General features: G+C 38.0%; 3 protein-coding genes across 3 annotated transcripts; 1 reads left to right on the top strand and 2 right to left on the bottom strand.

The window, feature by feature from the left end:
- Nucleotides 1-353: 353 nt before the first annotated feature.
- Nucleotides 354-2,399, top strand: VTP21DRAFT_10485 (uncharacterized protein; the record flags this gene model as incomplete). Its single annotated transcript, XM_069389826.1, has 2 exons — nucleotides 354-549; nucleotides 604-2,399. The coding sequence occupies 2 exons, from the start codon at nucleotides 354-356 to the stop codon at nucleotides 2,397-2,399; spliced, it is 1,992 nt and encodes a 663-aa protein (XP_069253108.1).
- Nucleotides 2,400-2,758: 359 nt separating this feature from the next.
- Nucleotides 2,759-8,113, bottom strand: VTP21DRAFT_10484 (uncharacterized protein; the record flags this gene model as incomplete). The annotated part of the gene is made up of 28 exons (XM_069389825.1): nucleotides 2,759-2,910; nucleotides 3,003-3,142; nucleotides 3,209-3,426; nucleotides 3,498-3,617; nucleotides 3,676-3,699; nucleotides 3,779-3,856; nucleotides 3,913-4,044; nucleotides 4,121-4,213; nucleotides 4,274-4,428; nucleotides 4,503-4,700; nucleotides 4,766-4,898; nucleotides 4,963-5,057; nucleotides 5,125-5,278; nucleotides 5,339-5,487; nucleotides 5,544-5,616; nucleotides 5,690-5,745; nucleotides 5,825-6,138; nucleotides 6,204-6,349; nucleotides 6,412-6,512; nucleotides 6,589-6,738; nucleotides 6,798-6,905; nucleotides 6,988-7,035; nucleotides 7,097-7,118; nucleotides 7,195-7,464; nucleotides 7,532-7,777; nucleotides 7,835-7,881; nucleotides 7,940-8,012; nucleotides 8,072-8,113. 28 exons carry the CDS (start codon nucleotides 8,111-8,113, stop codon nucleotides 2,759-2,761), a joined length of 3,537 nt encoding a protein of 1,178 aa, XP_069253107.1.
- Nucleotides 8,114-8,795: 682 nt separating this feature from the next.
- Nucleotides 8,796-12,055, bottom strand: VTP21DRAFT_10483 (uncharacterized protein; the record flags this gene model as incomplete). Its single annotated transcript, XM_069389824.1, has 6 exons — nucleotides 8,796-9,307; nucleotides 9,367-10,122; nucleotides 10,179-10,337; nucleotides 10,408-10,574; nucleotides 10,656-11,352; nucleotides 11,452-12,055. The coding sequence occupies 6 exons, from the start codon at nucleotides 12,053-12,055 to the stop codon at nucleotides 8,796-8,798; spliced, it is 2,895 nt and encodes a 964-aa protein (XP_069253106.1).
- Between the last annotated feature and the right edge of the window lie 3,969 nt (nucleotides 12,056-16,024).

Genomic DNA, 16,024 nt, shown 5'->3' with positions numbered 1-16,024 from the left:
TGCTGCTGTTACAAGCTACAGAAGAACTCAATATTTTGGCCAATGTAGAATAGACCCTAGTTCATACTTCTTTTTCCGAAATCCGGCATTCTCACTTGCTAAACCAACTAATTTTACTACAAGTTTATATAATCATATCCGGCTGGCTGTTTGCATTCCCCTCCCCCCTATAATTATCATTTTTTTTTCCTCATCCTCTCTCTTCTTATTCGAAGTTTTCTCCACTTTTCTCTTTTATTATCTTTTGTTGGTATATCCTTTTATCTTTATTTATCAATTATCATATATCATCCTATCGCATTATTATATTATTATACTATTATCACTTTGTAACCACATTTTCCTTATACAAGATGGGTATCTTTCCATTCGGCAAGAAAACCAAAAGGGAGTCAACTGACAAAAAGACTGGGCAACCTGCTTCATTTCTTGGGTCACCTCTTGAAGACATAGATGATGTGTCAACAGCAGGTGTTGGTCAACAAAGAAAAACACTTTTGGACGAAATTCTCGTTGAGTTAGATACCAAACCCGACACAGAAAAAAAAGGTATTTGACCTTATATTGATTTTCTAACGGATCCGATATTAACCGTAATTTTAGAAAATCAAGGCGGAAATCTGAAAACCGATATTTCGCTTGCGCTGGAATTATCTAATAGGCTTGCTATTGGGGACATTGATCCAATCTCCGTTTTCGCTCCCTCAAATGTCGCTCCATCATCGACTGATCGCTCACCCCTCCAACCTGAATCCCGCTTCAGTGTCCCTGTTTCCGTTAATTCACCCAACTTGGGCAAAAAGGTTGCTGACGATGCAAGCTCGCGTCGCAAAACACTTAAGGATAGCGATGATGAATCAAGTGGTGAAGAAACTGATGGTACAACCAAAACTGATGAGCATTTGAGAGATTTACGCACACGCCGACGACAGTCTGGTGGGCGTCCTGGTGCTCCCTTGGATCGTAAGGTGGAAAACTGGGCCAAACAAGTACATACGGATCCTACAGCATCCATATTAGAGCGCATGAAAGACCGCCATAGACAAGAGAGCAAATTCATCCCAGAGCAACTCTTAACGCCTGCATATGAAAACTATCCGATTGCGATGCCGATTGGAGCGCCTTTGCATGGGATGAGCGCTAGCATTGGCATTGGCATTGATTGTCATGCAAATATTGCACCTCCTCCGCCTCCCCCGCCATCTCTACCGTTCCCTACTGGAGTAAAGCCCAATCCACATTTCCAGAATTCTTCATATTCAAATCATTATAATGGAGAAGACGCAGCTTGCAAGGAAAACTACCAACAGCAGGGAAGACATATGAGGAGCAAATCGCATGTTGAACTCCGACGCGGATGGAATGCCGAGGTTGCAATGAAACAGCCTCTACCAAGACGACAATCGGAATCATGTGGCGATACAACTAGATCTGAAGGAGGAAAGAGATCTGTTGGACATCTTGCGCGTGCTTGGAAAAATCAAAAGGAAGAGGATTCAGAATCCTCAGAATCCTCGGAATCTTCCGATTCATCTGACGATGAGAGTGAAGACGATAAAATTGTGAAGCAAGTCGAGGATGACGATGACGAGAAGCCTATTGCCGGAATGTTAAAAACCGTGGTAGCCGATCCAACATCAAGCAAGTATACAAAGGGAAAGTTGAAGGCATCAACCGCCTTTATTGGAAATGAGCTGCCTCTAAAACATGGTAGAAGCCAGATTCCAATCCATCTCACCGACTCAATTGATAGTAGCTCAGAAGCATCACTCTCAAGATCGTCAAGCAAGACTTGTACAGGATCCAATGCGTCATGCGTCACTCCTCCATCTTCTCCCGTAGTTTCAGAAGATAATCGGCCACTCATGCCTTTGTGTGTTCAGAACGTGAATGCGGCTAATCCCTGGCCAGAAGAACATCATCATCCCTGCTTGCACCATGATCCTGGCAACACATCATTTCCTCAGCAGATGGGCCAAAAAAGCCTGGGTGCACGTTGCAAGTGTAATCATATGCCGCACATGATGTATACTGAAAATTCTTTGGGCGCCTCGATGATCACTCCTGATCATGGGCGGTATTTCTCTAATCAACTCAATCTCTCCCAACAACTTCCTTCGATGGCTCCAATGAGAAGATCGGACAGTTGGGGATTGCCACAGCAGGTAATGTATTCTACTCCGCTTCAAATGCAGCGTGATCATCAGTGTCGTTCTGGTCAAATGTGGGGTATTACGCAGCCAGTAACATCGCAGCCAGTAGACCCAATGTCACAAATGAATCCTCGCAATCTAAGCTTTTATCAAAGACAACAGATGCCATATTATCCTTCATACCCTCAACCACCACCCCAACAATGGCAATATAAACAGTCAGGTCCCTATGCTCCCTATATGTAACTCCTTTAATTTATATATGCTGATATATTTCCTTGCCATATTCTCTCTCTCCTTGTTGCTATATGAACCCTTTATTTACTTACACCAAGCCATTGCTAGAAAGAAGGGATTTACTAGTGCCCTTTTTAGTGTTCTATGTATTCCGTTAAATATTTTATACAAATTTCTCAGCAGTTTTCTTTTAATTTCCTTTGTAATGGAATTCCATGTATGGGCTCTATTTTCTTTCTTTTTTCAGTAAGATAAATTTGCATATCCAAAGCATATAATTATAAAGTCATTTTATATTTCGTTCAAGTAGGGGTGTCTCACCAAACAAAAAAAGAGCTGTACACAAATTCATGCCAACCTAAGCTCGGTCAAACTAAGTCATTAAATTTTGGTCCTAGCGAAGATGAGCAATAGTGACAAAAATATCCATCACGCACGCCAATTATCATGTGAGACGAGGTTGTATCAATACAGGTGGAGCAAAAAATCCCCCCACAAGCCCTGCAGGAAAATTTTCGTTCTATATTGGAACACACCAAAATGGTATCAAATTATGCAAAATTAGAAAAGGAATAAAGATTTTTGTTTGAAAATACAATATCTAGACTTTACCTAGCATCGGAAATGTATTACCACAATTTAGACAATAATCGATAGAGACATTTATTTGCTGTATATTAGTTGAACCATCTGGTAATACCCAAGCAAATACACGACCGAGAGAGTCGCCTGTATATAATACGCGTTGGAGACTAAGTATGAATGTAAATATAGTTTAATTACCACGTAAAAAAAAAAAAGTAAGTAAATATAGAAACCTTGACGAGCACAGAGCCGTGATATCCGGAGGCTCACTAAGTGTGTGAACGCGATCCTCGTGATGCAATTGATGAAGAAGTTCCAGATCCCAATTGCAGGAATATTGAGTTTCCTGGTCCTCATCAGTAGTACGAATTTTCTTTTCCCATATTTTGATAAATCCTCGACGATGTCCCGTAAATAGAATGCTTTCTTTGTTCCATTCATGATTTTGTTCCTGACCAATTTGGTACAGATTATTATCCTGGCCACTGAGAACTTGAAAAAGCTTAGTGAATCCATTTTTACCTCATAAAATTTGCAGGATAATATCGGATCTATCGAGTGCGAGGTAGTCTTAGAGAGCAGTAGCTCCCCATTAATGGTAAAAACTTTGATGGTTGGACCCGAGCAAGTAGCAATGTCACCCTGAATAAATTAAGTTCTCTATTATGCGACTATGAATTACACATATTTATTCACTTACTGTGTTATTGTTGATTGCAATTGCCTAATTAAATCGAGGTAATGGATTAGGATAGGTTGTACATGAACAACTGCGTTATCTATGAGAAGTTAGTGAAGCTTACCTGGACTCCCATATCATGGCCAGATAGCTGTCGAATGTACTTCATCTGTATCAAGTCCCAAAGAATGCAGGTTTTGTCCTGGTACGCTCATATTAATTTTTATGTCTGTTGGAAAAAATTATATGTATCCTTACCTCCGATCCGCTTGCAAGAATATTGAACGATTTCGAGGCAACTACACAATTTACTTTAGCTTGATGGCCACGCACACATTCTAGAATAGTGATACTGTTCTGTTTAACTTTATAATCCCAAAAACAGACAACCTATGTAAGAGAAATACAAACAATTAGTTATCATAGTAGGATGAGAAAATTTGACCAATCATTTAAGCTAGCGTACAGAATCGGTTCCTCCTGTAATCAGAAGTGAATTATCAGCAAAGCATGCGCAAGAAATGTAGTCGATATGCATATTTTCAAATACGGCCAGAGTCTATAATATTCAAATAAGTTTAGTATAAAGACCAGATAAATACTTTGGAAAATGCCACACTTTTTGTCCATCTTGCGATAAAAGTCTGAGGCTACCGTCCAAATTTCCCCATTCAAGGTAGCAGGTAGTATCAGATGGTACCAGAAGTTGCTGGAAAGCGGTCGCTAGCAAATTGTTGTTATCTATTTCGATGTCTTTTACCTGCTGAGATATATCTAATGAATGGCATAAAAAAAGAATTGGAATATACTAAAACTTTTCTGAAAACAAATAAACTCAAGCCAAATACTCTTTATCGGAAATATTGACTGCACGAGCTTGTCAACATGATTCTGGAACTTCAAATAACCCAGGCTCAAAATATCCCTTATCTCTGGCTGCCGTTGTGGGTGTGGCTTCTTGAAAAGTTGAAGGGGCGTTTGACCGAAATTATGTATGATTCCAACAGTAGCAACCTTCTCTACAGGATCAGTTATTGCTTCCAAATCTGATGAACAAAATTGCTTATTAGAATAGTCTTGGAAAGATTAGTGTGTTATCGATGTTTCATACCAACTGCCCCTTCGTAGGAGAGATGGTGAAACACATTTGTAGCTTCCACGGCTGATTGGCCTTGCTGCTTATAGCCAAATATAAGGTCAATCCAAAGATGTAGGTTCTCACTAACGAAATCACATTCGAGTGCCTGAAAATAGAAGAATCAACCATTAAATTTAACTAGCAGATATTAATTTCGCAGTGTTATTTACTTCTCGGTGCTTTTGGATAAATATTTTAGGATCCCCTTTAGCCCACGGTGGGAGGATCACCTCGTTGATCTTTTCGTCATTCTCTTGTCTAGTGCCTAAAATTTTAAAGCCTAAGGATTATAGGCGTCTGACGTGTACATTTTAAGTATATCAAAAACCTACCTAGCTCGATATTATTTATATTTTCCAAGAATTCTGGCAGGTAGAAGAATTCAGGAATTAGTTCTCGAACATCGCTCATATTAACTCTCGAAGCGGATTCCCACGCTAGACCCAAAGAATGGAAAAGTCTGTCCGCGTGGTCGAAATGGCCACCCTGCAAAAAAAGTTAGGATATTTGGCATAAAATACTCGCGAGTATATGAAATTTCCATACTTGCAGCGTCAGAAAATGCTGGGTGAATGGCTCTAGCCTAATAAGGAACGAACAAACAATCATAGCAGAACTATAATGAGTTCCATAGTGGAAGGGCGTGATTCCAGTGTCAGTTCTTGCCAATTGGCAATATCGCTGCTGAAATTCAACTATAATAAAAAATTAGTAGTAGAAAGTAAGCGTATATAAGTATTGTGTTGCTTACCTTCCCTCTCAGGGGTTTGGGCACCCATCGGTTTGCTCAAATCCCTGAAAGTAGCAGGATTACTCAAATCGAGCTATATTTGAGTGCAAATTTCAGAGACAGAGCTTAATACATATTTTTTATCCGCTTTGAGTAAAAAAATGTACCTCTGAACTCTTATAATCTGCCAGAATCCACGGGAAAACTGGGTATTGGGTTAAATCTAACAAAGTATCGAAGATATTGTCGATTAGAGCTTCAATAAATTACCATATAGCATTCTATTATTATACTTCATATACCATTATAGGAGCGCCCAGCCAAGGTATTCAAATGCACGAGATATTGGAAATTTGAGATTTCCCGTCTCACCCAGCGCTGAGATATTTCCGTCAGAGGATCGATGGTTATATTTTTAAATATGTTTGAAAACTTGGTGCTAATTACGCTCCCTCCCAAAATGGACGTAATTGCACGAGAATTTATGCCTGCAAGATTACTAGAGGGAGTAGAGATACGGTTTATAAGCTTATTGTACACTTGGTCCCGCAATCTAATATCTAGGGTGATCAAAAAATTTTGGCCGTTGTAAAGAAAAATTTCAAGGGCAACGTTCCTGAATAGTTTAGATTTAATGCACACGGCAACCAGCTAATAAAGAAGTAAAGTAACTTTAATTACCTAAACAAAAACTTGCGTCGATGAATCTCCCTAATATCTTCAAATGCCCATTTATAAAGTTCATGCTTGTCCTCGATGTCGCTCTTTTGCCTTAGGGTGGGCGACCCTGAACTCACAGAGAGCAAGTAGAGGTACTGATCTCTCTCCTATCGAGTTTTAAGTGTTATAAATACTATAGCCCTTAAAATACAAATGATTAATAAATTACCTCATTAGGAATATCGGCCACATCCACAATATCACCGTCAGCCCGCTTGAAAAATCCGTCAATCAAGTAGAGATGATGATTACAAAACAGGAGCAAGCTCTCTAAAAATTGAATTACATGAGCCAGAGATAATCTTTTTTTCAATGGTTTAATGTCTGAATGGAAAATAACTATTACCGCAAGCATCCAATCCATTAATGCGATTAGTATTGTAAACATCAACTACAGAATCTTCAGGGTCAAGCAATTGTAGCACCTTGCGATTTTTATCCTCTTCATAATGAGTTATCTCGTCAGTGTCCGCAGCTCTATCGTCAGTAGTTTCCACTAGATTTCATAAATCATAATTGAGAAATTTTCCAAGTAACATCATAATAGAATCATACGGCTCAAAGTTTGATTATTGCTACTCGTTGAAAGTATCGATTCGTCGTCACGAGTTATCGGTGGTGATAGAAGTTCAGATCTAGTAGATTTATCTTGGTGGATTGTATCTATCAGTTTGGCATTATATTCGTTGATTAATATTAGGTATTCAATCCAAGAGTTAAAACTAGTAAACTAAAGAAATTTTACCTTTTGCATTGGTACGAGCAACATCCTTCCCTAATTCATTGTTATCAGCTAAATATTATAATAATGGGTGAGACGAAGAGTTCATTTTGAAACAAGTCGTCTGGTCTACCTGTCTTAAATTCTGAGAAGGTCTATTATAAAGAAGACGATTAGACAGGCCATTAGTAAACAAGCATTATTTGCCAGTGTTAAAAGCCCTCCGGGTACCTGTTGGCCACTTAGAGAGTTTTCAGGTTTTTCCAACCGACAATTATGATAAAGGGGCTGCTCATTATCGATTTGCAATCTTTTGCGCATGCGGCAAGGTCCTTCTGTAGCATCAAGTTTCCAACGTACGACAGAGCGTGGTATTTGTTCTCCCCATAGGGTACGCTCACGGAATAATTTGGTCGATAATTTTTCCCAAATGTTCTTTATAATTTTTTCTCGACTTGATTCATCTTGAAGTATTCTAGCGTAGTGGAGTTTTTGCATTTCCTGGGATAAAGAACAAATGTTAGATGGGCTTATAATGAATTGTCTATTTAGTTAATCTAATATTTGCCCTAATATTCTTAGCCCAAATGCGATCCCGAATTAATTGTGAGTGTAGCACTTCCTTCAAAGAAGAGTCGCGACGTAGAATTCTCTTAAGGTGCTTTCGTCGTTTTATTCGACTATTCATCAATGATTCGTGGTTATTCTTGTTTTCAAGGGTGACGAATGCTTCCCAGAATTTTGACAAACTAACTAACATAACTTGTGTCTCTTTTTTGTGATCTTCCAACCATTGGAGAAATGTGCTCGAATTCTATGGTTGAATTAGTCAGATATTTAGTCATACAAGATGCTATATTTGAATCCTTACTGTCTCCAAAAGTCTAGTAAAGCCTTCCATAATTACTCGACTTTCGGCTGCAAAAAAAAAAATTAACATAGATAAGGATTAAATATAGGTATATATTTTCCTTACCAGTTTCCTTCGTTTTGTTCTTGATTACAGGGAATATAGAGTCCGGTTTCTGGAGAAGTGCCAACTTCCATAGCTATCATTCAGAAATATATATGTTTACTGAATTACGAAAAGTTACAGTACAAAACTTACGTTGATGGCTGCTAACTTAACTCTATTGTCACCGGAGATCATGAATTTAAAGATGTGATAACATAGGCAACAAATAAAGTCATTGTCTGTATTTTGGGCGCTGAATATGATTTTCTGATGATAAGTGCATCGGTTAAGTAAGTCGATGGTTAGATTTAAGTCGTGATTAACACCTTCGCATTCGGAAATACTGAATAGAATTGTAAGATTAAAAGTGCGGAATATTGCTATCATAAATGAATCAGGGCGAGCAGAGGCTGACGTAGATGCAAAAGTGTTAAGGATAATTTCAAGGATTGAAGCTAATAGGTCATATAGTTGCATTGCACCATCTAGGAATCGACCTTGATATAGGGCCTCTACGCACAATTGACCAAATCTAGCGATGCTGGCGAGGCATTTTGGGTGGTTGAGAGAAGAGGTATTCATATGTATATGACTCTTCAAGCTACAAATAATATGGGTTAACAGATAGGTCTGGAATTGAACTTGCATCTCCAGAAAGGAAGCTGGGAGAAACTTGAAGACAAGCTCTATTGCTGAGCCATATTTGGAATTGTGGTCAATGATAGAATTTACGCAGAGCTGAACAAGAAACTCCACCAAACTTTCAACTGTAACATTCTTTACATTGAGCACTGATTGCTTCTGCGTAGAAGCTTGAGAAATATTGGAAACGATACTATTCGAATCTAGTGATGGAACCCGTTCGCTATATAGCAAATTAGAGGTAGTTAAATTTGAAGTCCCATTGAGAAGGGAAGATTAAATTTTTAGCATACAAGTTTTCACAAATTTTCGGCACAGAATGTCGAGTACGAGATATCACAGTGAAAATCATTCCTCGCTTAAGTGGATTGATATTGGCGACAGTGTATGGAGCATTACTCTTATCCAACTCTAGAGGCACTGAAGCGTAAGCATTCTCGATGTTTTCTGGTTCAGAAACCAAATTGTCACTTATTATTGGTTGGATCGACGTCTCGGCTCCAGTATAAGATTTGATGGTTGTTACCGAGTCAAATGTGAGGCCAATTCCTTTTGAATGGAGCTCTGTTTCAATGGACACTGGATCACACGCACATATCAGATGGAAAATTATATTGACAAGAAGCTCAATCGATTCAGGGACTAAACATATATTGACGAATTTTGTGTTTTCGATAGAAAGTTGCGAAAAGAAGCTAATAAGAATTTGCTGGAATTGGGCATGTTCACAAAGAATTTTTTCTGTATCTATAAACCCAATGTTAGATATATATTTCAATAGAACAATTATTCAAGCAAAGACTTACTCTTATCGAAATTTGTCGCTTCGCTATTCTTCTTGGCAATTGGTTGCAGCAAACTATCTCCCTCTATCAAGGTCTTTTGATTCTCGATAAACAAATTGATGTTATTTACTAATAAATCAAGAGCGCCCCTCATCATTGCTAGAATGGTTGGCATAATATCCTGAGTGATAGCCAGGGAGGAACTGCAGTTTTTCCCGAATGTTTGAAGTAAGAAAGTCAGGTCAACTTCAGTATTAAGAGGTATTTTTGCAACATCAATCCCAAGCATAAGAGCTAATAAGACAGGGTAGAGCTCCACCACATTATAGTAATGCATTAATAGAGTTTTCATCAATGCAAAGCCGTTAGTGTCGATACGGAACTTTTCACCATGCGTAGCACCTGTGCAGTAGAATTGACGCGCAAGAATTCGGGCAGCGAGAACCACAGTATATGGATCAGATCCTTCAGTGAAGAAAATAAACGTCCATCGGTTGGTTATTTTACTTGCAAATTTCTTGGCATATATGGTACTTTCTGGATCACATAAAATATCTGAAAGTGCACCGAGCAGCAAATTACACAATTGCGCATATTTAGAAGAATTACGATTGGAATAATCCACCACGTTGTGAATAAGAGGGGGAGGTTCTTGCCTTTTTGTTGAAGATTTTTCGAAGGCTGAATCAAAACTGGATTCTGATTTTTGACATGTTTCGAGGAAATTCTCACTGTCGATGAAATTGCTTTGTTTGAACTCCAGTCCAGCCTTTATAGCTAGAATAAAATTGTTAATACCTTATTTAATCACTTAAGCTTTGCTGCTATTCTACCTTTAGATTGAAGTGATAATAATGTGGTTGAGATATCACGAATCGTCTCGGTTGTAAATTGTTGCCTGACCATCAATTTAAATACGTATACGAACTTAGAGGTAAGTTCTTTATCGTATGCACCTATTCGCAAAGCTCTAAGCATTTTGCTTACAAGATCTATTTAAAGTATTAAACAGGGTATATATTAAACACTCTTTTAATATTAACAGACAATTGGCATATTTACGCATGTGGAGTAAACAACTCGTATTATAACATTTTCTTTGGCTTGTCTCAATAAAAACTACAAATTGGTCCAGGTGAGCCATTTGAACTGCGATTTCAGTTTGTTTCCACAAGTCAAAATCCAGTATAAGAGAGCGGTAGGCAATGGGGTTGTTAATTATTGATTCCCTAAAATAAAAGTGGAGCGATTATAATATTTTTTTTTTCACGTATAGGATACTATATAAATTATCAGAAGAGAGGACCTACTTTGGTGATTGCGAGTTTTTTCCTAGGAAAACAATTAGAGTCTCAAATATTTGTTCCGTAATCAATGCTCGCTTTCTTTTGAGTAAATTTGCTAGTATCTCATATCCTTTTGAGCGCATCATCTCGTCCGAATTTCTCCAGTTGTGTTTGATTAGCTCAAGTAGGATCACAAGGATTTTTTGGAGGACAGTGGCACAATTGGCATGCTCAATAAGCGATAATAAGATTGGGCATCCACCAACTTTCCATACCGTGTCATCAAGCCCTTTCATTATGACAGGCAGAGGATCACCAACTAAATAGCCTGTGCCGCATTGCGAAGAGAGAGAGGTATCAAGATTGACCATCGAAGTGTTTAAAATAGGATACTCCTGAATGTCCGCACGATCGAGCTGAAGTAATGCTTGCTCGGAAAAACCAGCATCTGCTAGTCCAGAGTTGAACCTCTCAGAGACAACATTTTCTGCGGAGAAAGCGAATACAATTTTTCCCTCCTGAAATAATTGCTTTACAATTTTGCGTGGCATATTTTCGAACGACAATTTCTCAAATTCGATTTCATCCCCCTTTTGACTCGTGTATATAAGGGGGCGCAAATGCGAAGTAGTAGATAGTTCGTTTACCCGAAGCTGATATAACGGGTCTTGGAAGAGGGCCCTATAACGAGATCCGAGATTGTAGAGTATAATGATAGTATCTAAATCAATAATGTCGTTAAATAAGTAACAAGGGCCGAGGTTCCAAGTTAGTTGCGAGTGATAATTTTGAAAATCTTGAAACTCTTCTCTAGAAATACCGATGTGACTCTGGATATTGGATCTTGCAGCAGGGATTGAAAGATATGGACAGCGAATAGATTGTATCAGATTACCATTCACATACAGAGTAATATTTCCAGTCCCAAGGGTGAAGGTGGAGCGTTGGTGTACTAGTACAAATTGATACCAATGCTTGGGGTGAAATTCGAAATCGGTGAAAATGAATTTATTCCGCATTGAGGTCTGCACTGTGAGTGTTCGTGATTTCGGATCTATGATCGCCCGCATAAAACAGCGATTTTCATCATCTGTGATTCCTAATAACGTCAGTGGTACGATAGGATCGAACGTCTCCACAAAGAACCATGCAATAAACGAATAGCCTAAATCGGTTTGAGGTGGGAAACCGCGAGCATCAATGTTTGAGATGTTGAGGGAGGAATAACCTTGTAGACGAGTATCGAATTGGATAAAGCTAGGGGAGCGACTATGAGTGAGACCATATAGTATGAGGTCGAGAGCAAGTTCCCGAATACTTTGGTATGGTTGGCTAAGTGTGGCGATGCAAACTTGAATCTTGCTACTACTTTCCGGGCTAAGTAAATTGAACAATATACGCAGTTCATTACTAGACATACCCATGCTAATTAGCCTACGAGAAAGAACAAGCGCTATATCTCGCTCACTGGGGGTTAATTTTCTAGCTTCCATTCCATTTTGCTTAGTTGTTATCTGGAAAAGCCGTTGGAGAACACTTCTTAACAAGCCGCTCTGAGCCAATAGGAGTTGATTTCGTCGTGATCCGAGAGAGAGAGCATAAAGAGCGACGATTATATTACAAGACAAGGTTAAATTCTCTTCCACACACAGCTGTAAACTTAGCAAGATTGGTGCCAATTCGGGGACACGCACAATGACAGTAGGGCGTTTTAGAAATCGATAAATCCGATTTGTTAAGCTTGGCTGTTCTCCACAAATAAATACACTCTTTAAGCTATTGTATTCTATGGTTGATTCGTTGCCCTTTTCCTCTTGTGACCGAGCCATATTATCCTCCTCTATGTGGGGCATAAATAGATCTGAAATACTGAAGTCATCAATGAGAAACCCAAGTAGAATGCCGAAGATTTTCTCTGGTGCGCCCCGTGCTCCTAGCAAGCCAGAGGATCGGATCGTTCTTTCAAGTGATGCAAATCCAATCTTTTCGAAAAAAAATCGACGGTTTTGTTCGCACCCTGAGATTGTGCACGCTAATACTGATAGCACCCCCTTATACAAATCAAAAATTTGTGATTTTGATATATCTTCTTCTTCGCCTTCGTCGTTCAAATGCTTAATATTCGATAAAATTGAAACAAGGGTTTCATATGCTCCGGATTGAGGTAATGATCTTTTAATGCTGGGCGATCTCAACAGCACTCGATAGACGGAATTTAATATATGTACACCTCCAAGCAAATTGTCATAGGGCAAAAGCTGAGTTGAATCGAGGAGCCGGCAACATTGATATGTAGGATCTGGGATCTTATAGTTTACATTGTCAGAACTCGAAATAAGGACACCGCTCTCTACCAACAAAGATTCAAGCAGTCCGAGAACCGAATCAAATATTTCAGTATGGTCTAGAAATTTAAGAATATCCACAGAAGTACTATATTATATAAAATGAATTAGCATAAGATAAAGCAAGTTTGAAATTGGCTGCGAAAGATAATAACTATCCATACTTTTGATAGAATGCTGCGCAATTTAGCGGGCACCCTTTGATAAGCTCTGTAAAGCAATCGAAAAGAGTGATAATAAATTGAAGTAGTATATTTGGTGGCTGCTGTATTATCGAGTCTTCGTCAGAATCCACCTCTGCTTGTGTTTTGGATACATGGGGTGTCATTGGTATGAGTCCCATTATTCCGAGCTGTTGAGCCACCATATCAAGTAAACTGCATAGAGCAGTAAGCAGCCCCAACTCTCTAAGACCATTTTTGACTTTTGATGATTTTCGCGCAATATTTCGAAGATATATACACACACGATCGGCAACTTCAAATGTAGATGAGCCTAAGTTCATTTGTTATTGTATATATATTAACTCAGGTTATTTCTGCATTGAAAACTAAACCCAATCAAACCTTGGAGGTGTAATGCCAGCAATGAAAATTCCCGCACTGGTACGTATTTAAGTTCTACAACTATATATTCTAACGTTGTAAAGATAGCTAATTGAGTATCGGCATCATTAAAATTGAGCTTCTCGATGAATAGTGGGAGAGCGTTAGCGCTCTCTGAGATGAAGTAATTCATTGGATTATGTCTGTAAATCGAAGAAATAGCATCGACTATTTTCAATCTAAGCCCGGTTATTGAGAGAGGTGCTTGCAAGATTTTCTGAAAAGGTGCAACTGAATAGGCAACCAGTAACGCTTGAAAAGCTTCCATATTCCGAATACGGCCTGAGGTGCTTGCATTAGGCAATAGAAAATCTATGGATGCATATGTTAAACATGTAAGAAACCTTAAGTTATTTAGGATAAAATACCTTCGCTTTGACAGGGAATTAGATCGACTTGACCTATGTCGAGGTTCAGTTCTCCAACATAAACAAGGTTTATCATCAGCGATAACAGATCATTCTACATATAATCAATGGAATTACATTAGATAAAATCGTTCCAATATTTAATGAACTGATCTCTTACTCGTAAAGATATAATTTGAGTTTCATTGCCATCAACAACATTTGACAATAACTTGCTGAATACTGTGTACATATTAGAGGCTTTCAATGCATTGAGGAGCAAGTATGAATTTTGTTGGGATGATATCTGTTACAGAAGTAATTAGAAGCATTCGTTAAAATTGAGCTTTATCACAAAATACCTGAATTATTTTTGTAATTAGGTTCACTGTAGATATACAATACGCGAATAGCTGTTGATTCATGGGAACCATCAAAGCATTAATGAGAAACCTTTCAAGGGAAAAGATCCAATTCTGCTCGCATAGATGAGCTTCCACTTCTTTAGAAACCGCCATACTCTGAAGTAAAGGCAATGTCCTAGTATAAAATTCTTGTGAGTATACATGTCTCAAAAATAGAACAAAAGGCTGTACCTTTGTCCCATGTTGCTAGTGTTCTCATTATCGCGAGATAGCATACAGACTAATTCGAAGAGTTTGATTAGATAATTACTCGACAAGAGTTGAATTACTGAAGCCGAATTTCCAAGAAATAGCTTTATCGTCGATGTCAAAAGTAGAAATATTGAAGTCTCTCCCAAATCCGTAGGTAAAGCTTGAATGTCGCTATAAAATACATGACTAGGATCGATTGAATGTGTGGAAGTTCTAGTAACACTTTCAGGACTTATTTCCGTTGGTATATTAGAAAGATGTAGGTATAATTGAATGATATAGGAGGGAATTCGCTGTTTGTTCAAAATATTTAATGCATTGCTCTAAAATGTTTTCAGAAATAAGTACTATAATCTCTAAAATAATCAACAAGAAACCATACCGATCCTGATGCTAAAATCCCTATAGTCTTGATCAAAGATAGGAGTTGATTGTTCGTCTTGAGAACAACAATTATTTCTGAAATTGAACTTGAAAATCAGACATATCTTATAGTAACAATATTCAATATCAATTACCATGACCGTCTTGAAAATCGCTCATTAGGGACTTTATCTCTCGAATAACTATCTTCGAAGTTGAGTTCGCAAATATTTCTATCTCGGGTATACTTAAAGAATAATCAAAATATGCTGTGTGATGAATACAAATGTAAAATCCATACCAAAAATGAAGAATTTCATTATAAACAGGCTTTCCAAAAAAGATGTCTACAAATAACTCCAAGGTCTCAATAAATGATTGTTCGCGTTCCTACATATATTTGAAATGAGAAAATAACAAGAAAATGGCAAAAAAGTCTACAAAAATTGTATACTTGATCCTCTTGTAGCAAATCCATACTCTCACGAATAGCTTTTCTTAGTCGTCCAATTTCTTCTCTTCGACTAATCGAAAGTTAATAAAAACATATTAATACCGTGTTACTGTGTACAAAATACTTTATAATGCATTCAAGTTATAGATTTCCAAGGAAATGGTATCAGAACCCTTACCACTCAATGTATTCACGCATATCCTCTCCTATATTAATGGAAGAGTTGTTCTCTTGGAAGTTCAACTCTAAAAAAGAGCGCCTGGTAAATCTTGAAACCCGCATCTCACATACGAATCGATTAAGTACTATATCTTAAAGGTTTAATTGGATGCCAAACATTTCTTGCATAAATGAATATGTCAAGCAATTGTTCGGGAGGGTGTCGAAAGAATATAATAACCCTGCTGCGCCACTGTGGCAAAAATGACAAGTTATTAAAGGCCAAGTAAGAATTAGAATGTTCGATCGCTATACAATTGTAAAACAATTATTAAAAATATCAAGATGGCATGAAGTCTAAAGGAGGTGCGAGCAAGGAGGAAAATTAATGAAAAGATATTAACAATAAAGCTGGAATATCACTTGATATCGACAAATAATGCAAAAGAATTTCAGAAAATTAAAGGGGTATATTATTTATGGCTGCTATTCGCTATTATCTA

Source organism: Calcarisporiella thermophila (assembly GCF_041956535.1).
Source record: "Calcarisporiella thermophila strain CBS 279.70 unplaced genomic scaffold VTP21scaffold_7, whole genome shotgun sequence".
NCBI classification, from domain to species: domain Eukaryota; kingdom Fungi; phylum Calcarisporiellomycota; class Calcarisporiellomycetes; order Calcarisporiellales; family Calcarisporiellaceae; genus Calcarisporiella; species Calcarisporiella thermophila.
This window is presented reverse-complemented; position numbering and strand designations above follow the sequence as displayed.